This window comes from Corvus hawaiiensis, chromosome 8 (assembly GCF_020740725.1).
Source record: "Corvus hawaiiensis isolate bCorHaw1 chromosome 8, bCorHaw1.pri.cur, whole genome shotgun sequence".
NCBI classification, from domain to species: domain Eukaryota; kingdom Metazoa; phylum Chordata; class Aves; order Passeriformes; family Corvidae; genus Corvus; species Corvus hawaiiensis.
Window position 1 is genome coordinate 30,334,011 of NC_063220.1, and position 23,648 is coordinate 30,357,658.

The following is a 23,648-nucleotide window of genomic DNA, read 5'->3' on the forward strand; positions in this document are numbered from 1 at the left end:
ATTGGAGGAAGAACACCTTGAATGGCACCTACAGCAGAAGTAACTGCAGCATCCTGTTCAGAGCTGTGAATTCGGAGAATTAGTATATTTGGTTTGGTACTAGGTAGTTTCAGGTGTACTTTGAAAGGTACTCCAGTCAGTGAATTTTTTAGAAATGTGGTAATATTCTGAACTAAAATAAACAGGATGGGATTATGCTCAGGACCAAGCCAGCAGCTTTGTCAATACTAGTGTCACTCTGCATGGGTTCATGGTTACATTCCAATCAATCATCACTTAATTTCGACCATTAAAACAGGGAAACAAGGAAGCATTGCTTGCTTTTCAGACCTTAACCTTCCCTTCAGAGGAACAGTAAAATTCCTTTTAACCTTCCTCACCACCCACTTGTGTTTCTTCTCACTCTTTCACAAGTGCACTTACTTTACTTCAAAATGCAGCTAAAATATCCATCATGTGTGTACTTCTGTATCCCTGCTTTGTCAACTGTCTTGCCAACTTATTAACAAGCACAACTGTTCCCTCCTGAAATGGAGGTCTTCCAAATCAATCAAAGTTGAATATGCTGATCTCTGCCTACACCCACTATCCTACATTTTACTTCTCTGCTTCTCATCTCCACCTTGCCCTTTGTAGCTTTAATTCTGCTGCTCTCCAAGATCTTTCCCGAAGATTTTACACATCTCTTCTCCTTTCAAAGCAGACATAGATGATTATTAGCAGTTTAGTTGTTATTTCTCAACTCCTAACTGCATCAATTCTAGTTTCTCGCTATACTGTATGAAATAGGAAAGCAGTTAAAAATAATAACAGCAAGACTACACACACTGGGTCTCTGTAGGGCAGTACTGACAGCTATTTATTTCCTATCAAACCACTGAACTGTAACACAGAACATTATTGCTCGTTTTAAGTGAGGCATGCAGTTAATGAAATAGTCACATGCTGCAAATTTCTTCACCATTTGCCTTCAGAGAAGAATGCTCTGCTGACTTCAAGCTGACTTAAGAAATTATTTCAGGTCACATTTGAACTCTAAGATCCAACTTAATTTTTTATTATGGAATAATATTCTATGCAACCACCACTACCATAAATCAGCTACCTACTGATCACCTGTGGCATAAGCAGTTCAGATGAAAAAAAGCAAAGGAGAAAGAAAGAACACAAAGCACAGATAATTCATGCTCTCTATTTTAAAAACAACAGTTCAGTGAGCATATGCTGTAATTATCTGCTCACTGATTAGTGACAGATCCCAATGCAGCCCAGCTCAAAGCATTGCTGGAGTCCTCCTTCCAAGCCCTGCTTAACAGGTGTCCTGAAGGTTGTGCTGCAGATCACGGCAATCCCTCTTCCTTAATTCCTCAGTGTGCAATAAAGGCAAAGTGGCTCTCCTTACAACTTTGGTTGCTTCTTGCTATATCCTGCCCATTGCCCCAGGCTGCTGCTTCAGCTGGTTAATTAGCACAATCAGCACTTTTAATTCGTGTGAGGGAGGAAAGCATGCTGAAGCCCAAAGTAACCTGAGATCTACTCTACCTTACTGTGAGAGAAAACAAAGGCATTCGGTGAATCACATATAAATACACATGGAATTTCTAAGCAAGCCTGCCAGCCAAATTTTAACATCTTCACAAAGTTTTCAAAGCCAGATACTAAAGACCTTTGCACATCTAAGCTTTTTGAACAAGACATCATTTAGATGTAGCAACAAGTTTCAAATTTTATGATTTCACAAGTCTGTCTGTCCAGAACAATGAGACAAAAATAATATCATGAAGATTTCAGCTGCGGCTCATGCTAACATTTCAAAGACTACAACAGCTTAGTATGTTAAACTTACTTTGCATTTTGATTAAGTGGCAGCCACCACCACCTTGTGGCTAAGAGAGTTATTTCAACCTCATGCTAATTTCCATGCTGGGTAAGGACTCGCTGGCAACGACGTATTCCCCACCTTTTTACTTTTCAATTTGTTTCCTAGGTCTCTCCATAAAGAATGTTACCATGCGAATCAAGAGAACTCACTTGATCATTTAGATAGCCATTAACTAATTTTTTCACGTCAACAGAAAAAGGAGAATCATACAAAATTGGTAGTTGCACTTGAAAAGGTCACTGCTGTCCAGCAGACATGAAGGCCAACAGAAAGACTACTAAAAGTTATAATGGCCATGAAAAAAAAAACGAATCCAAGTTTCTCATAAGAAGTTACGTTACTTTTCTATTGCTTTGAAAGTCAAACTGACTTTTCTATAACCTCAATACTGCCCAGTTGCTTACATACTTAAAAAATTAAGTCAAATCTAATACAACAGAAGAACTTGGTTTTTTCTCAGTCACACAATGGTGAAATGAAGGAGGTTACCTGCTCCAGGGTGAGCTGCTTTGAAATTGTATCATTTTCCAGTTTTTTAATCTTCTTCATCAGTTTGTTCACTTGAAATTCCTGTTCCTGTTCTAAATGCTGCTCCAGTTCAGCTTTCTCATGTTGCAGCTAAAAATTTAGGAGACATGTAAATATTTTAAACACACAAATAAAAGCATAAACTTAGGCACCTTTTATACATTTATTTACACATTTATTCCTAATGCACGTTAAATTCTCTACTGATGCTTCTCAAAAGACTTCAAAATGTACCACCCACCCAACAGCCTTTCAAAAAGGAGCATATTAAACTGTGCTGCATATTTACAAAGCAGATAAAATTACATTTCTAATTATTAAGTCAAATCAAAATAGGTTATTTTATTTGCTATATATAATGCATTATAGACATTTCAAAAGTAAAAAATCTATCATAATGTCCACAAATTTTAATCTAAATGCATCATCTCAAGAGCACCCAAAGCACAAAATGTAGGTCTTAGCACTTCTTTCTCCCAGGCAACTGAAAGATGAAAATTGTGACTGAACTCATACTAATGAAATTGCTGTGCAATGAGTTTACAAACAAGAACCAAAAAACTTTAATTTCTATTCCTATGCTATCAAAATCAAATGGCTCAGATGACATAAAAATACTGGTTATTTCAAATCAATATTATACATTTTCTTAATACCAAAGGGAATCTTTTTCATTTAGTATATCCAATGAAAAAAAAATCTTTAACTCTCAAGGCTCTCAAGCAGACAGAAACAAAAAAACCCCCTCATATTAACATGAAATATGGCTTGGAGTAGAGTCCCTCTGAGACAAGGATCCAAATCTTCCTGTGGATAAAAGAGTGTGACTGCCACCATGGTACAAACACGTGAACCTGACTCAGGGAAAAGCAAATGTCACCAAAAGACAACGGTGTAATTACATTGTGTTCTGACCATCCACTGAAACTGCAGGCAACTTTTCCCACCTGCTTATTTTATTTTCTATGCCAGTTCTTCTGGCTAGCACATAACAATCTGTAAGGTCACAGTGCTTAAATGTGTGAGGAAAACCTGAGGACATGGAGAGAGACCTCGCAGTCATGGACACAAATCAAGGTTGCTGGATATCCACAGTGAAGGAAAATACTTTGATTTTAAAACAAGCTAAAATTGCTCATTCATTGATTCAGCTCCTTTTGCTGCTAAGTAGAGACAAAATGGTCTGTAAGTGCAGCCTGGCAGAGAGATCAGAGCCAAAAGGCTCATGAAGGAAGAGCACCAGGCAGACAGCAACTACTTGGCAATACACATATGGGAGAAGTTTGGGGGTTAAGTGTGTTTGCAGGGCCTGTCAATGCTGAGATTTTATTTTTCACAATTTAAAATAAAGATCAGAATAGAAAACTCTTAGAATAGACAATATTGGCTTCATTTTACAAAGAGGAAGAAAAATACTACTAACACCCCCAAAATACATGAGTGGTGTCTGTCACTCATATGGGGTAAAATAATTTTTCCCTTTTATTTCTTTTGATCACAAAACCAAACCAAAACAACCAAAATCCAGTTATTGCTGAAAGCTTAATGCTGAAGAACAGAATTGCTAACAATGAGAAAATATCCCCTGGTAAAACACAGGTGGATAGTATTTATTTTACTTAGTAAAGTAAGAGAGTCTTTTCCAAGTATTTTTAATTATATGCAATTATAGTAACAACAGTCTACAGATACACCTGTCAGCTAAAGAGAACGAAAGAAATGTGTTAGAACGTGTCACCTTGATGCCAATGTCTTACAGACCTTGAATTGCATATGAAAACTCAAGGAGAATTCTCAGCTACGTAAGATTAGAGATGGGCTTGGTGCAAGAGAGACGGTGACTAGTTTGAAGTGAGAGTGGGGCTGTCAAACACAAAGCTTAGCAGCAGGAGTGGGAGCCTTAGTCCACCTAAGTTCTAAACAACTACAGTAATACTCTCTCTGTAGGAACAAGTGTCCTGATACAATGTAGGACCACATTTACCTTCCTTCTTTACTGTACTGGCTTACTTCTGGGACAGTGGGAAGTGTTTTTATGAAGTAATGGAGCCAATGGATCAAGTTCCCCCTTAAAAAAACAACCCTCATTTATCCCCCAGACTATGACCTGGTACAGTCTATTTTTAGGTATTCCAGGCCCTCAAAAGCTGTCCACTTCTTCCTTCACTGCATCCTGAAAGTCCTATTTATTAACAATTTTGTATCAGCAGTCTGCCTCCTCTTTATGTCCAGATGTTCATCAAATAAATGACAGATGAGCTGGCTCTGTTTATTCTGCACAATCCCATTTGCATCCTTGAGCTGACACATCATATTTTGGAGAGCAGGAAGAGTAATAGCTTATGTTTACAGACTTATAATTTTTTAAAGAATTGTCAAGAATCAGACTTATGTAAGAAACATTTCTGTACAGACATCCAATTACTTCACTTGCCTGACTACACATTATGCTATTATCTTGGTATGTTGTAACATCTTACTTTCAAGGACAGATACTTGGACCAATTTGCAATTTGGTGTTGAAAAAAATCTGAATTTGATTTTGAAAAGGACTGGTGCACAACTTAAAGTAACTTACTTTGTAAGATCAAATAACATTAAAAATAAATTTCTCTTTGGAGCAGCCCTGTTTCACAAAAGATTAATTTTTAAGATTTACTACTTTCAATTTCAAAACAGTAACTCAACATGTCCATGTCCACCGCTGCAAGAACAGAGCCTGCATCAAAATGCTTCTAACGATACTCTGCAAAATACTGCTACCATTCAATAATCACTAAGGATTGAGGATGCTATAAAAATATTGTTCCAAGCTTTCCAGAGACTTCATCAGGTAAAAAAAATATAATTACATGAAGTACACGGGAAAATATAGTAAATTGATATAAGGCCTATAAGAAGTTTGTCAAGGATGTATGTGATAAAAAGCTTTTGTTTACTGTAAGACCTCTGGTGAGATGCATGTGCTCCTTCATTCCTGCAACATTCAACCTAGAAAATTAATAATTATGCTAAACAAATGAAATGCATCTAATAAAATTGTGTATTTATTCATTTGGCTTGTAGAGTCAGTGAAAGTTACAGTTATAAAAAGGTATTATTAAGCAATGTTATGGCACCAGAAGGACAGTATTATTCCAGTGGAAACACCTCCTTTTATGTGCTACTGTGTCTGTTTAGACTCAGTCTGGCAAGTAGTAAAAGGTTTCAAAATTAATTTCTTATGACATTGCAAACCTGATGTCAGTCTGTGTTTTATAACAGTAATGCACATGGTGCTGAACTGGGAAATTCCTGCTGGCTGTTAGGAGGAGCACTGCAGCTCAGGCAGGCAGCTCCCACATTTAAAATGTTTTAACATTCTGGGAGCTCATTCCAGAGGCCAGGCTGAATGAGAGGCATAAGCCCCTACAATTGTGACAAACAAAGGTCTGACAAAGCAACAAACACACAGGCACCATGAAAAAAGTCCCTCTGCTGGGTGGCTTTCAACAGAATAATATGGCAGTAATTTTGACACAGGCATAGAGCTGTAAATATTTGAAAAACTGAGAGTGAAAATGAGATGCAGTTGAGCAGAAGTACCTCTCCTCTGTTCCAAAATGCAAAGTTTTAGACAAAACAACAGATTCATATGCAATTTTTTCCCTTACTCATCCAAAAGGCAGGAAGCCATTTGATGCACAATGTCTGACAGCAGGAATGCTGAAAGTCTCATTCCAGGTCAGACCAACATTGCCTGGCGAACACAGACATTAAGAGTTAATTCCAGAGAACGGTGAAGCAACCAACTGGAGACTACTGTATTCCTGGTTAAGTCATCATCCAAAGTCTGCATCTAATTTAACTAGAATTCCCTCCAGAGCAAAGATGCCAAAAATGGAAGAGGGCATTGAGTTCATTATTCTCCTAACGAAAACAGAATTGCTACTACAATACACTCCAGTGTATTGTAGTATGAGTACTATACTCTAGTATGAGTATGGCACTCACAAATCTCAGGAAATTAAAAAAAAAAGAAATCGTAATTATCTTAACTTTCTGGTCTAAAAAACATTAGCCAGGAATGTAGCACTACACCTGTATAACGGGAAGACTATCTGATTATAGAAAAGATATTGTAATAAACTCTAAACTGACCCTGTGATGTGTGCCAGTAATGCCCCCTTTTCCAAAAAATGAGTTTATTTGTAAAACCAGGAGCTTCTCTTCTGCAATATTTAATCTGTTGGTCTACGTGGATTTAATTCCCAGGATTCACAACTGAAGAATCAAACCTTCAGACAACAGATAAGCTTTCAGAAAACAAAAACCATCAGGTATTATTTGCAGTTCTTTGCTACTTCAGAAAATTGCCTGCAACTCACTGATATTCTAATGTCAACTTACTAAGACTCTGAAGAGATGAAAAATTACTTTCACAGAAACACACAGTAATATTCAAATGTTCCCTAATTCTACAGGTAAGCTCTTTAGTGGAAGGGACCATTTCCTCTGTACCATTTGTAAGTTTCCAACAATGTTACTGGTGTTTAGGAGAATATATCAATATTCTGGTTTTGCACTTCACAGCAAGTTTATCAAATCAAAGATATAATCAAGCCTTGAAATGAGATTTGCATTCAGCATACACAGAAACAGAAAAATAGTTTTAATATTAAACTGTTTGCTTTAAAACAAGTCCTCCACCCACACTGCATATCTTGAGCCACTGTAACGGTATGAAAAGTCATCCAGAAGTATGGACAACAAAACCTGCTGACCAGAGTAAGGGAAGGGTTAATAGCATTTGCAGCATATGCCATAAACAGAAACACCACTGGTGCCCATGCACAAGGCACAAAGGTTTCAGCTCTGGCCTTGTAGAGGAGCATTCATATAACTCTTATCGGCTCTGTGCACTGAAGTTTTCAGGTGAACCTCTAAGCAAGAAATTCCATGCCACTCACCCTTCACAAACACAACCACCACCACCACCAGCAGCATGTTGACAGCTGTTCTCTTTTTCAAGTTACCTGGGTTATTAATTCACAGAGAGGACAAACTCACAGTTTACTTTAAAAAATTGCTACCTAATGGTGCTGAGAGAAACGACACAGCTTCAGGATGAACAATTTGGAACACAGGTGCATTTATGAACTGCCATATTTTAAAATCTTCTGATTGACATAACCATGTTTATCAAAGGCTAAACGAGGCTTACTGCAAGGTCACATGGAATGAAATATAAGGCTGCAGGTTGAGATACTGTTTAATAAAAACAGGCGGTGGTCAGAATTTTACCTCCATACTCTTGTAAGTTATAGCTTTTCTTTCAGCAGAAACCTGCAGCTTGCCTGCTGAAAGCTGGGTAATATTTATGGAATGATGTTGAATCCAAAACTGAGGATTTTCTCCAAATGCTGCACAAAAGGTGAGAATAACTTCCAGTTTATGTCTGCATTCTGTTTCAGATGCTTCTCTGAATCTTTCACAAATGAGAATGAAGTTCTCATTTGAGAATGAAGCACCCATTAAGGGTTTCCAAGAGACAAATAGCACAATGCCATTGCATTGTTGCATACATTACAAGACAAACACCCTCTTGGATATTTTCACAACAGTAGAGTGTTACCTTTTTCTTTAATTTGAGGCAACAGTCAAAGGATAGTTTCTGAAAGTCCATAGCAAAAAAGAATAAAAATAGTTGTACTTTTAGGTTGACAAGAAGTTCGTATTTCTCTTTGTAATGTGTGAACCTATTTTGCATCATTTTAGCAATTTAAGAATGCTAAAGATAGTTTAAAAAAACCTGTTAAAACAATCTCATGAATTCTAGGGAAAAGGCTAAGCATATTTTAAGCAATTAGTTGATACAACAACTTACTTGCTGCAGAACTTTGCGGTACAAATTTGTATGCAAGGTCATCATACGACTTCAAAACTCTTCAAACAAATCAGGTGTAATTCATGCTTTTATTTTTAATGTAAGTTTTAGTTTCCTCTTTACAGTGTATGGTACAGTCCCACGTAACCTGGTTCTGTAACAGATTTCTACATCTCCCTTTCAATTAAACAACATTGTTCAATGTACCATTTCTCCCTTTACTGCAAGAGACTTCAGTGGAAAGCTTTTTCTATAGTGATATCCACATCTTACTTCAATTAGAAAAGAACAGTTGATACCCCTATTTTACTGCCATCTGCTTCTCTGTTTTTCATGAAAATGTATGACTTAGAAAGCAAACATGTCTCTTAGTCAGAAACATTCTTGTCAGTCCTCAAGAACAGCAAGGGGAAATAGTAATACCACGTAAGGGATATTTTATCTTGCTACTGAGCTTCCTGTGTGATAACAGGCACCAAAGAGACAAAGTGAGAGAAGGCCCAGTTTTCAGTAACAAAAGCGCCAGATGGGATTAGCTCTAGTGGTGTTTCCAAACACTGCATTTCCTAACTGCAGGGCTAAACATGCCTCCAGTCTCCAGCTGCAGAATACAGCAATGCTTACAACATACAAATTAGCTTCTTCTAAAGTGCCTAGTTTTTCATGACATAGCTTAGAACTAATGGCATGAAAAAAGCTCAGGCAGATCACACTAAACATTCCCCTAACTTTAGTATCCTGTCTCCTACAGGGGCCAAGAGCAGGTATTCAGGCAAGACTGTGAGCACACAGCGACCATGAACAACCCTTTCAACAAATACTTAGCCACTTTCCAAAAATTAGCAGCTTGGGTAACGAAAGAAGTTTCTCTGCCACAAATTGTCCCAGCGTCTTCAACTTTTTACTTTTGCCATCAAACTGATGTTTTAATTCAATAGCAGCAACTGTTTTGTTACAAGTATGGATAAACTTACAGAAAAAGCCTCTTTCAAGCATCGCCGCACATTCTTGTGTATAAAGTTTAATATTTCAGGACTCCTGTTAAATATCAAAGACTCCAGAAAAAAAAGTGTTTCACTAGCATTTTAAATTAATCAGTAACTCTTGTCTGGAAGACAGTTAACATTTACTGCAAGCTACACCCATTTTTTGCATCAGTATACAAACTTTCAGGTTCTCAAAGCTGAGTTCACAGATGCAAACTTTAAAGCAACATGTTAAAAAAAAGGTCACTCACTACACTTCTTGTACTTTGCTTTTATCGAGTGTCAGCTTTCCAACCTGACCACTTCTCTCAGAGTGCAGTCACACAAACACAAAAGTTCAGTCACCGGTTAGTCCTGAGGCTCCTGGGAGAAACATCAGTAAAGGCACCAATTACCTGCATCAGTTTTCTTGAGAGCTCATTAGTGAGAAATTCCTCTTCCTTTTCATAGTTTACTGCAAGTGTTTCTTTTTCTTTCTGCAGAGCTTGAATCTTCTTAAATAGAGTATTACTGATGAATTCCTCTTCTTGCTCTGCCCTTGCTTGCTGTGAAATAAAGACATAAGTTTTGAGACAAAAGGGAGCAAGTTTCCTTTCAAAAAAGCTACAATTATTCCATTCCCCTTTAAACGCTTATCATCCTGTAGGCCTGTAGGCTGGATCTAAGTGCTGTTACCATTCCCTTTTATAGCATTATAGCACCCTTCTTCGTTTTTTGTTTTCAACCTTTTAATGTGAGAAACCGCATTGGTGCTTTAAAGTGGCCTCCTACCAACAAACTCCCCAACCTTATAAACTTTGTAAAAGCATTACAGATTCAGATACCTATTTTTACCTACTCTATGCCTAAAAAGGAGCTCCTGTCTAAATGTTCTCCATTACAAGCTGAAGCACAGCTCAGACTGCTGCATGCCTCTTTTTCAGATCCCTTAGACTGAGCTCTGCTTTCCAGGAGCCAAATAATGCTCCCCTTCTTTCACCCAGCTATGCGGAGCAGCAGGCAGCACGGCTCCTCTCACAGGAATTCCTACCCCACCACCAGGAAAACAGGTATGTTACTCCTCACAACTGCTACTCCACTACATCCAGTAGCAACTCACAAAAATGCCATGGGGTAGCTTTACCCCAAGCTACTCGGGAAATCTTGCCCATGCAGAATTACTAAAGGTGACAATTTCCATTTCAGCTTACTGCTAGCACCCCGCACTGCTCCACGGAAAGCCAGCCTGGGAGACTGCACTCTTGCATTCCCTACAGTTCAGATGTTTGTATGTTTTTTTAAGTATAAAGTTGATAAATGGAAAATAAAAGTGATCCTTTGAAAGCCTGCTCTAAAAGACCATGAAGAGTACTTCATATAGGCAAATGAAAGATCACAGCTTACAAATTGGTAGAGCCAACTCTTAATACTACAGTCCAAAGCCTGGAACAACTGAATGACACAAATACTGCATTTAACAAATGAGGCAAGATAGTGTTAGGAAAGGTTTTATTCCCTGCAATAAAATCCATGACTTGAACTGCACATATGTGATTTGCCCTGATTCTAATAAAATTATACCAGCTTATACCTTATGTAAACATTCTGCAAGCTTTATTTCAGTAAAATTAGAGAGAGGAAAATTTGAGAACTGAAACAGACACATTGCTGAAAGCTTATTTTCCATAATCTTCTGCCCAAAATGTGCCAAAATAACAATCTCTTTATACTTATTTTACACTAGAAAATGCTTGAAAGATTGCATTATGTCAGCGATCTTTTAACTGAAATGATACATTCCCTAGCGGCCTAAGAGCCAATTACTTAGACACCTTCAATGTCTAGGAGAAAAGTTAATTAAAGAGCATAACTGCCTTTCAATTTGGTGAAACAACAGGACAATTGCAAATTCTCCTCATGATATCACCAGTATTATAAAACCTAAAGCAGTGGTTTGGAAACTTCTCAGTTGAGTCCACCTTCCATCAAGTCCTTCTCTTCACATCTTTGCCTTCTCGTGTCTTCTCCCATCTCTACTGCTTTCTTTTCATGGCCCTTTCCTACTATCTATCTGCCACCAGCTCCCTTCTCCCTGTCACCACCAGAGCTGGCACAACCCCAACCTGAAAAAAACAAAAAAAGAAAGAAAAGAAAAAGCAAGATCAGGCAGCCTTTACTGACTTAGCAGCTTAGGTCCTGCACAACACCCCCTCTCCAATGTTTTGCATCTCCATAGCAGAGAACAGGTACTCCAGAATGTTCAGCAGTGGTATTATTACCTGTCACAGCAAGAAAATAGGGAGTTGTCCAAAAGGTCTGAAGAAATGTTACATTGTCAGCTCACATCTCAGAGGATTAAAACTCCTGGAATCTAACTGATCTGAATAACATCATCTATCAGCTTCTAAATGTGGCCTTACTTAGAGCTACTAACCATCTTATGTCTTCAGAGACATTCCGGAACAGAGTAAACAAGTCAAATTGCAAGGGCTCATTGTCCTCAAATCATTAAAATTCATGCATACTGTTCCAAAATCAACTCCTCCACTGCCTTCACTACTTAGGATTTCTGCTTGTGTCTGTTTTTTGGTGGTTCAGAAAATAAAAGACAGTAACACAGACCAAGCTTACCTAAAATTAAATTAGAAAGCACTTGGTTCTGAAAAACAAAAGAATGAGGGTGTTTCTGCTTTGATTTCTATTCATCTGGAACTTGCACAGATTTGTTCTGCTCGTGCTTTGCACCAGTCAAAAGCTCTAAAATCACATTATTATAGCACCGAGCCTGCACAACACTGTTAGCCAGATCCTGGTGTCACATTAACGATGGGTGCCCAGGCCAACAGGAGCGCAGGCTGCCAAGATGCCTGTCCCGGCCAATGCCCCTCCTGTGTGCCCACACGGGAGCTCATGCGGCCAGGCAGCAGGCCAGCACGGGCTGAGGAGACACCCAGAAATCAAGCCTTTCCCTTCCTCCTCCCATTTTCCTTTCCTGGATCTGCTTCCCAGGCTGGCGTGCCACACAAGCAGCGTGCTGGCACGCAGGAAGCAGGAACGAGCAGCCCCAGTGCACCCATTCAAGAACCGCCCTACAACAACCCCTGTGCCCACAGCGAGCAGGACCCCGGCCCACACGCAGGTGGCTCACGGGAAAAGCTAGGTAGGATTTCATCCGACTCCCCTACACAAAGAATGCATTTCTCAACTCAACAGCAGCAACCCTACACATCTACAAATGAACTGTGAGCCCCAAATATCCACACAGCATATTGAATATAATGAATGTCCATTTAATTACCCAAGGACAGCACTTTCAACACAAACATTTTAGCTGAAAAACATCAGACAGTTATTAAGACAAAGCACATAATTCATTAATGCTTCTAAATTTCATTCTGAAACTTGCCCTTCATCTTGTTACTCATTATTTGGTGATAGTTCAATTATCTCAAGTAATAGAATAATTCATGTTTACCTTAATATTGCCTAAAATCTTGAAATCTGTTCCTCATTTAGCCCATAATCAAACTGATTTTTCTGGATGTGAATAAATTGTTTTTCCAAAGGGATAACTTGTCTTTTTATTAAGTATCTGTATTTGAAAAGAGGCTTGATATCATCAGCAGAAAAAGGAAAGAGAATACAGAAATCAGAAACACTGTCTTCCACGAGGGCATAGAGTTCTTGGTTTTCCTCTATTATCCATATCACACTCAACATCCAAAATATTAACAGCCATTTACTCTGTTCTGGGTATCATATTACAAAATAAATTGCTAAGGCACTGAGTGATACAAAATGATAACACCTTATCAGTCAGTCTCTGGAAACCTGAAACAAGCAATCTACTTTTCACGACAGATTCTACATAATAACAGTCATATCCACCTGTCTCCTGTGTCTCAAAACTCCACACGTAGCTAACTTGGAGCATTCCATGGATGCATCCACTAAGGAAAAATCTGTAACTGTTGTGGTCAAGACCATAAATGCAAGGGCTATCATGTTACTTCACAGGAAATCAAGAATAGAGGGAGGTAAAAAGCACCTCATGCATATAAACCACAAAAAACCTCTTATATTTTTGAGGAAGAAAAATCCTGCTATTTCTATTGCAGAAGCTTGTGAAATCCTGATCACTAGTAGAGCTGATATACATGAAGTGTACTATAAACCTGTCCTCATGAGCTTAAAACCCAAGTAATTTTAAAAGAACTAAGAAACATATTTGTCCTAAACTTTACATAGTAACCAAGTATCATATTAGGAAGTGAATTGCACTAAAGTTCTTTTTCCACATGCTGCATACACTACCATAAACTGAAAGGTTTGCTGTTAACGCACTTTCCTTCTCTCAGTTCTTCTTGTGAATACACCTTTAGGAAACTAGGTTCACACTGCTGAATTTCCCTCTGCTGTTTTGGTTCTAGCACAAGCAGCAGCTTCTGTTTCTGGTCGTATGCTCTTTTTCTGTACCACTGCACCATACACCAACCACACTGCTCTAGTGGCACTGTATTATATAAAACAGCAAAATCCAGTACTTCTGATGAGGCATCAGCTTGAATACAGTCAAATAATAAAAATAAACTGTAACACAAAAAATACCCCAAACTTTAAAAAATCCCTTTTTTCCCCCACTAGCTCTTCTAAAAGCCTCACAAGTCTTCCTGTTACTGCACAGCAAGCAAGTTCAGCAATCCAATTAATACCTACTCTATAGTCAGTATCAGCACATTATCAGTGACCTGACATGAACATGTTCTTGCCTTTTAGTGTCAGGTGTCATTTCAGACAATTTCAGTAGCAAATGTTTCACAAACTGCTCCAGGCACTTACACTTGACCACCTGCAAGGCACATGTCAAGCATGCCCAGCTGCACGCTGACAAACATCGCCTGTCTCCAGCAGCATCCAGGGTAGAGGTGACACAAAATTTCAGGGGATCTTGTTGGAAACAGCCTACCAAGCATTGTTTTGATCTAATCCACCCTTGAAGGTCTTTTATCTTTATGTCAAGAGCCACCATGTCCTCTTTACCTTTCATCCATCTTTTCCTGGTGCAGTTCCTGCTGACAGGACCCTGTGGACAGTGTAACCCTGTAGATGGAGCTGAAGAGCAGTTTAATCTGACACAAGAAACTCAATCTTTGCTACTGAATATAGACTGAAGGGTTGGGACAGCTTCGGGAAGAGATGATCTCAGTCTCTGCACATGTTACACTGAAGTAAAGCTGTCACTTCAGAAAGGAGCCCTCCCAAAAGTCCTACTAAACAGGATGAGGTAAACAGGGTGAGAAATGCAGAAAGTTACAATGACATGATTTTAGAATATGCACTTCTTGCATAAAATAAAATCGAAGCTTCCCAGCTCTCCTGAAGTACACACTCCTCCTCTAGCAGTACTGACTCAAGTGACTGCTCTGGCCATACTTTCTAGCACCAGGTTAAAACGACACAGAAAGCTACTGATCTACAAATGCAATGAATATTCCAGTGAACCGACACTGTTCCCTTACAGGAGAAACTTTTACAGTGCAGCTATTTTTTTCCTACAAACCTTCCAGCTACATCTGAAATGACCAAAGTGCATGCAACGTGCCTTTCAGACAAGGAGAAACATGAACCACCACAAGAACAGAAGTCAGCAGCAACTCAGAAAAGAACTCCCACTACTGCCAACTGTAGCGACTGCCCAGCAGCACATTCCTGGCTGTAAGGGCTGAAGGACAAGGAGTTCCCACCCAAGCCCCAGTAACGATGTGGGTACAGCTTTCCTCCCACCCAAGCAAAGGTACTTCTTTCAGCTGGGTGGCCTGTCTGCAGAGAAAAGAGCGATTGCTCTCGTGGTTGAAGTGGTGAGCTGGAATTCAAGTTCTGGGGTCAATTTGTAGTGTGATTTCCTGTCTAATCTATGGCAAACCCCCAGGGTCGTTTCCTCTGTTCTGACATGAAAGGACTTTTTTCTTTGTTTTCTTTTCCCCTCCTTTAAGATGAGTTTTCAGGAGTAAGAGAACAATAGAAAGAACTGTGCATTTTTATCTTTGGGCATACAGTATCTCCTAAAAGCCCCAAACAAGTAGTGATACCTTTGAATGGTTCCTTCAGAACCCCAAGCTGCTGGAATGTTTTTTTGTTTTATTTTAAACACAAACCTGGCAGTGTAGGAGGAAAGCATTTTTCTGGTCGGCTGGCTTCTAAAAACAAATAAACAGACCCCCCCCCCGCCCCCCCCAAAAATCACAAACTTACAGGCTTACCAAAAGTTCTTTTCAAAATACACTAAGGAAGAAAGAAATTCATTACTTGAACTCATCCTGAGAACTTCAGCTACTCTAAACATTACCTAGTGTGTAACATTACATAAATGTGTGTAACATAAAGCCACTGAAGCAGAATTGCTTCAAAGCACAAGTACTATTATATTTCAACTATTCAGTAGATGAGTTCTGCTGCAAGAGGAGACAAAAAAGATAGCTGGTTTTTAATATAATAACAACAATTTATAATTATAATAATAAAGGAATAACCTTATGATAAGCTACCATTTGAAGTATTAAAATACAGTTCCTTTTAATTTCCATTTATAGTTGGAAATTCTCTGTCCCCTTCATCCCCCACCCTGCTCCTTTTTAAAAGGTCAATTAGGTTTTGGCCAGACACGTCAAAACGCCTCTGTCACAGTACTCCTGCCGCCAGCTCCAGGCATAGCAAGCTTTTCCCTCGATGCCTACCAAGTGATGCAGCATATGGCCACACAAATCCACAACGGGTGCAGACTGACTAGAGAAATGAGCTGACTCAAACAACACTAGAAATACATTTTTCTCCCATGTCAGTTTTAACCCCAGTCAAATGTTTTCAGCTCGACATCGCTCATGCAGCCTTATGGGAACTTCTCACAAAAACTCAGGTGCATACATCTCGTGGTTTGGGAAGAGCACTTGAGAAAAGCCCTCAGAACTGACCAGCTTCCAAAACACAAAAGTCACTGGTATTCTTTCATGCCAAGTAATCTCTTAACATCAGCAATGAAGTAAATTGTTTGACGGTATGCAATCCCATTGTACGTACTTCTCTCTCTGCATTTTGAAGCTGACCTGAAAGCCTTGCACAACTGAAACACACAAGTGGTAAAAATAAGCAAGTTTTGAAAACAAGCTCATCTGACATGCATAAATATTTATAAAATGAATGCATTTGGCTAATTACAAATGAAGTGTAACAAGCCATATGGATTTCATAATTAATACAATCAATTCCTGAATTTACTTACATAATTGAAAACTAATTTAAACAGCTTTCTTCAAAACAGGAAAAAACATAGTGCAGTCTCTTCAAGGGTTTTTACTAAATCTAAATACTGGCATTAAGTAGTTAATAAAAATGCAGCATGTGAAAAAAACACATTTTCTATGACCAACAAAGTGTCAAGATAGGGCCTAGAAAAATGTATCAGTAACTTTTACTGAACAGTTTAACCATGAACACATATTGCTATGCAAGTCTTAATGTAACTAAAAATTATATGGTAATAAAGCACCATAAAGGAAAAAGTAGCAGGGTTGTACAGGCACACATTAAACACTTCCTATTTTGAACACTCAGCATGACAACCTCAAGAATCTGACTATTCATTAGAAACGTGCTTTATAGCTCTTATTTTTCATTCACTTAAACATCATCATGTAGAAGAAGCTCCCAGACAGTTATCAGGGCTGGAGTCTCTGCTTCCAGCATACAAGAGCTGTAACCTGAGCCAACAGAAGTCACAGGCCAAGGCAGGAATGACCCAGCAGGAAAATTAAATCTAGCCTGCAGACCTTTCCAAACAGCTCTATTTCATGAGGCCCTTCCTCCGTCCCAAGGCTGCACATGCAGCACACATTTCCTACACTTGCTGCATGTTCAGCAGCACTGATTTCCAGTGCATGTGTAAAGTAAGTATAGTGCATATAAGCACCAACAAACCCACTGCCCCTACGTCCTCAAGTTCACTGCATACAAGCAAAATACTGCTTCAAAATGACTGCACATGCAAACATGGCCAGGACGGCACCAAGAATGTGAGACAACTCCCCCATCAGTCCAGCACGGGCAAGCGACCATCCCCAGCACAAAGCTTTGGCAACACATCTCCAGGAGATGAGGGGTGCTTTGCCAGGGACATCTTTGCTAGTTTGCTAGTTTGCACCCAGCTAAAGATTTACACTGACAAAGACAGCCAATACGGAAAATCCTGCTACACTGTTGAATCAAACTCTGAACCAAAGTTTGAAATACCTCTCTATTTATCCTTTACTGATGACTACTAGGAAGAAATTTTTGCTTCACCCTTTGACTTCTAGTGGCTCTGCTGCTTTACTGCTGGATTTTTCGTACTGGAAATAGTTTGCTAGTTAATCAATAGTGTAAAACAAATGGAAAACAGAAGCACATGGAACAGGTTTTGCTTTTGCTCAGCCTCTATAAAAACTGCTGAAAAACATCACAAAGATGCACATATATACATAATGAGATTTGTAGTTTTATGTTGAGTTTGTCTCAATTTTCAAATGCACAGACTTATCAAAATGAAAGATAGAAAAAAGATCATATTGCTTATAGCTCATAGCTAATTTAAACAGCATATACTGTTTTGTTGGAAGTGGTGTGTGTTAATTAATTTCCACAGGCTGTGCGATCACTGGAATAACCATCCTTTAAAAATGCAGTGGTTTGTTTGACTTACATCTACAATACTTAAATTTAACAAAATCTGGTTGTCATGCTTCTTAGAAACTAGTAACAACAGGTCAAATCTCAGCAACACCACCATTAGTACTAAAACCTACAAGGAATGTAGCACCCCAGTCCACATTACTCTGTGATATCAGATGTCTAATGCATAAACAATTCTTAAATTAACATATTTTAAATGCTTTTTAGTCTGTTCTCTGCCCACTGATAAAACAACATTTATCTTCAATGTAACCACATATTAACCAGTCTACTTTGCTGGACTGACCAATTAGCAAACTCAAAACTGCACACTCCCAAAGTTTCAGAGTAGGAACAGCAAAAGATTTAGCAGCAGAGTAGACTATTAGGTGACTAACTTAATACACAGCTTCTGCTCAGAGGTGTGTGGGTGCTAACAGGCACCGAGTTGTGTGATAAAATAACAATCGCCTGCTCAAAACACTACCACAGCAAACTCCCGTTACAAGTAGTTCTGCAGTCACAACTGTTTCTCCACTCAAAGACAAAAGGGCACAAACAAAAGCAGTGAACAGAGATTTAACAGACATCCCCCCCCCCCCCCCCCCCCCCAATAACCTTCATGAAATTCCTACTTCAGTTCATGCAGTCCAGGTAACTAATTTCAAGGATGTAAATATGAAACGCGTGTTTTTCTTCATCAGAGTACATAATAAGAGTTGAGGTGTAATTCTGTTATACCCAGTTTTTCCAGGCAGCAGGTGCCAGACCACTGCTGCATGGCACATGCCATGCAGTGCCACCAGCATGCCACAGGTATTATCAGCAACTCTACCTGTTCCCAGGCAGAAATTTTCTCATTTCAACTGGGTCCTGAGCACCAACTGCCTGTATATTCATCAACCTTCCCTTCTAGGTAAAAGTGGCTTTCAGCACTTGTAGATCCTTCTTTCGAGTGTGTAAAACCTCTGGTGTATCTACATCAATCAACCTGTCCTCCTTTAAATTTTTTAAAACTAAGGATAAAGACTACCAGATAAAGATCCATTTATGGGGTTTTCAAACTGTAGATGCTCACCATGTAGTTTCTTAATTTTCTTTAAAACCTTTAAATCCTTTCTATTTGGTGGTGGGCAGGGCAGGAAATGGGATTGTTGTTGGGTTTTTGTTTGTTTTATATGACTAATTTAAATACAGCTTAGGTAATCATTACGGATGGCAATGTTTTTCCCCACAATAGCAAGGTGTCCTCAGCCACTCAATACAAATAACCTCCTAAGAGGGTTAAAATCTCCCCCAATTTCCTCTTACACACATTGACTTTCCAGAGAAATACTTTCACAGTGATCAACAAGAGCTGGAGATGAAACTTGTTATTAATTATCATCATATCTTGTCCTAAACCAAACCAACATATTCACAAAGCAAACACAACACTGTCCAACTCATTGTTAAGGCACATTAGCTTGAGCTCCATCACAGCAAACAAATGTTTTTACTTACCCCTCCTAGGAGTCAGTGGGTAGTTTTTTGTTTTGTTTTTTTCCTTCTCTACAGTTTGGAGATCTTACAGTACATATCACAGTATTCCAAAGAGCAATCTCTTTTCAGGATTTCAACACAAGAAACAAGTTTATCAATGTTGTGTATGAAAATATGATGAGAAATATGAAAAAATACATCCTTTGCCTTTCTGTTCTCTGTCTCTGGCCCCTACAAACAGAGATTTGCAGGATGTGGGGGAATGCAATCATCCTTGAATATTCATCCTATACAGAACTGGAGAAGTAGGTCTAACACAGAGAAAGTTTTAGGAAATGCCTACCCACCCTTCCATTCACAGAGCAAGAACATTCCAGTTACATGTCTCAATATTCAGAGAAAAGGGATTTTTTGCAGATCTACATTTCAGGTTTAATTTACTCTCTGAAACGGACTTTGGGAATGTCCCTCTTCTTGACCCAACCAGGATTTCAGGGCCTGTAAGGACAGAGGTTTTGCCTAATTAATAATCCCTGGCAACACTAGCCACAACAAAATTTCTACTGTTCATTTTTAACAGATGTGAAAAACATGTACCCTTTAAAGCTCTTGCGAAAGTGGTGGTTAAAACACTACATTTTGCAAATTTTGTAACAGTGGCTTTTGCTGTTTATTTGAAAATGAAGCGAAACAAAGTGGAAATCCCACCACCTGGAGAAAGTAGAAATTAAACTGTAAGTCACAGAAAGAAGCATAACTTCATATCGTGGCATGCTAAACACTGCTGGGTTGTATCATTTCTGACTTGTTAAGAAACATTTATACTTTCTCTCAGGACCAAGCATATCACCGTGGGAATAATTTGTGTATGTGGTAGGAGTTTTAAGTATGATTATCACCACCACCACCAAGGAACTAAAAAGGTCTTAACTTTACAGTAATAAGCAGAAACACCACATTTTAGGCAGTTTAAAAAATTAAAGCATATGAGGAAACTTTACAGATAGCTGAAACGCTGCTAGGCCATTTCCATCTAAAGCAGGGCTGAACAGATGCTCACCCACCTTACTAAACCTTCCCCAAACTGAGACCAGATTGCGTGTCATATTAGAAATTTCAAACTGAATAAAATTCAGAGTTGAGAGAGGAAGAAAAGCCTTATCTGAAGAGTTTCTCCATCAATTAGACTATCAGTCGAGCTGAAGGAGTACCTTCTTTTCCAGGAAAAAAACTGCTGCAAGGGAATGCATGAAGGGACAGAGGACTCTCAGGAGCTGAAAGGATAGTCCCCATAGGCACCAATTAGCCTACAATGCCCGCATTTTAACTGAATTACAACTCAAGTGCCAGGATTAGAAACTGCTTCAATATTTCTGTAAAAATTGCTTCAGCTTTCACCAAGTAACCCTTGCACCCCACAGAAAGAGATGTGAAACTTGCACATCTGTAATTTGGAGTTCCCTACTTAAGACACTTACATTTTTACTGTGGAATACTTCACCTCAACTGTCTTGCCTTAATTTCTACTTTGCTCTCCATCCCATACATTGAAATGGGACAATAACAGACCACCTAATTTAAGGTCAAGACACATCTTCAGTCAGAGAGAAGGACCTGACTGGAGAAGAAGAACTTGAGATTTTCCCTTCTGGACATCCCCAGGCTGCTGGGTTGGAAGCGAGACATCACAAGAATGTTTTCTGTTACACATCCAGGGGAGCTTGCTTTATATTGTATTTTTTGCCTCTCTTCTCTCTTCTTCCATTCATTCTGTTTGGATCCCAAATCTTGTGCATAATTCAATTTGTACATTTTGTCCCTATTCTCCTCCTTCATTTTGTGGGGTTTTTTTCTTTAAGAGGAAGACAGAAAGGATTCACCTCTTGCTCTCCTGCTAAATTCAGCAACTTCCTCCTACCCCCTGGCCCAAAAAAGAGCAGCAAAGCAACTGTTTCTCTCACTGTTTTTACAAGGCTGTGCTGAAATACATCAGATGTCTACTGCTGACAATTTTCATTCCTGCGAAGGAGAGCACTGTCTCATTTCTTCATTTCAATCACATTTCAAGGTCTGTTTGTGAGACACTGGCATTCCATTCTCCTGCAGCACCCCACAAGCTGCCTCATCAGTCTTGTTTGCAGCTGCCACAGAGTCGCCATTTCAATGGCTTCCAATGCCTCTAGTCCCCACCTGGAATCCCACCCACGCCTTATGAGGTGTAGTGGACAGAAAACCTCTTGTGAAGTCTCCAGCAGATGCATAAGCTTGCTCACCACAGCTGTGTGCCACAAATCCGTATTGTTTGCTCAATTACTACAAGGAGCTTTAGCACTGAGAGTCTGTACCTGAAAATACACCCCATGTATACCGACATTTAAAACTAAGAACTTGGAAAACAACAGCTTCAACATTAAAGCCAATATCAGCAGCAGATGGAAACAAGCAATGAGAACAAGTAAACAGAATTAACAAGTGCAAGAAAACCACAGACGATCACGTACCTACTCTGGAAAAAGAAAGAGTTTAATAAAGTAAAATAATTTTCATTCATCCTTTGAAATCAGTATTAAAATTCAAACTCCATTAAAGTCAAAACCACAACTAAAATGAAGTACAGAACTTCCAGGATTTGAAAATTATTCTAAAATCTTGTCTATACTAGCTTTCTAATACTGGGATCAGCAACAGCACTAGAGGATCTAAAAACTCCAGTGTTTTACTAAATCAGCTGATGTGAATAATGTAAAACTCAATAGTCATTTGGGCAAGTGACTAAAAAGAAGGTGAAAAATGTCTGGCAGATATACAGCAGGAGCACATATGACTGTTTTTTCTACAATTGAAAGCAAACCTGTTGTTAGGTGTACAATGCAGTAAAAACCAAAGCAACTCTCTCCTTCAAAATGCTTTTAAGTCACTGGAGATACATTAAGAAAGAATGGCCCTTAGTCTCAGTAAATGTTCAAACCTGACAATAAAAAGCATTCTTAAAACAAAAGCTGATTACAAACCAGTTCTAACACAGAATTCATGATACAACCTCAATGAGAAAGTTCATTTAAGAGAGAAGCAAAATTACTTTCTATGCAGAATAGCAAGCCCACAGAAATACCAAGAACTTTGCCTCATTAAAAATTCCCAAACGTACTCTACAATTTCAGTTCTTATTTCACTTTCATCCTCAAGGTAATTCAGAGCAATATACCCGTATTCCTACTGACTGAAGCCATTCCACCATTATTAAATATGGGAACATCAATAAAGTAACTGATAAAAAAGGTATAGTTGTTGTATAATATTTAAAGGCAAGCAAAACTAGGCTGTTATCAGAGTTTGGTATCAACCCAAGATCAACACTGCAAACAAATTAATTTACTGTATAAAGGATACAAATATTAAACAGGTCATTCAGCATGGTTTTATAGAGAACAGGTTGTGGCAGATAAGCAAAGATTCATCTTTCAACCAAGGACTATTTGTAATAAAGATAACCACAAAGGTGTGGGGTGTGTATAAGGCACCATGTGAGTTTTTGATTTAGTAATACACACCAAACATTATTTTAAAATGGTTATAAAATAAAGTACACATCAGGATTTCCAAAGTGGCTTACTGACCTCAAAAATACTCACCAGTGGGAAATTCCATTTCACCAACATCTACTAAGCAGGATGTTCTTTAAAATATTCCCTGCACAATTAATTAATTCTCTGAACAAAATCAAGTGCTATTGGACAACCCAGCAGTACAAATCGGACCTGAACGAGGCACAGGTGTGCAACTGTATTTCTGCCAAATTAGCCAAAGCACAAAGCAGCAACCTCATTAAAGACAACTGACCACACTGGATGAAAAAAAATTATAAAAATAAGTAAAGTTCCAAATTAAGCTATCAGAAACATTTGTGCAAATTTGAAGCAGAAAAAGATGCTTAGACTAGACCAGTGCATCGTATTAATTCAACACTTTGGATTCCCAGCATCTCAGAGCCTGAGAGCTTAGTTTAGTTTGTCAATTTAAACTGAAGCTGCCTGTTACAGCCTGTATCTTCATGAGGAGAAAGCAAAGGATCCAGAACACTCATTAACCCAGCCAAAAGGCACAGCAGGAACCAACAGCTCAGCCTTGATGAAGTGGATGGGGAAGAACAGGGGGCAGGACACCAAAGCTTTTCCAAGCAGAGTGATTCTTCACCTTCAAGAGTCTTCAAATTAAAACTGGATAC

At 38.8% G+C, this 23,648-nt stretch overlaps 1 protein-coding gene across 2 annotated transcripts in view; it reads right to left on the minus strand.

Moving 5' to 3' along the window:
• CCDC6 (coiled-coil domain containing 6) overlaps positions 1 to 23,648 on the minus strand; it is a 51,380-nt gene that overhangs the window by 21,721 nt on the left and 6,011 nt on the right. For both annotated transcript variants that reach the window (XR_007205082.1, XM_048310764.1), the window contains exons 2-3: positions 9,658 to 9,807; positions 2,372 to 2,500 (exon numbers count right to left, since the gene is read on the minus strand). Coding sequence is in view for 1 of the 2 variants with exons in the window: in XM_048310764.1 (XP_048166721.1) it covers positions 2,372 to 2,500; positions 9,658 to 9,807 (279 nt within the window). In the remaining variant the exon portion in view is untranslated. The remainder of the gene's footprint in view (positions 1 to 2,371; positions 2,501 to 9,657; positions 9,808 to 23,648) is intronic.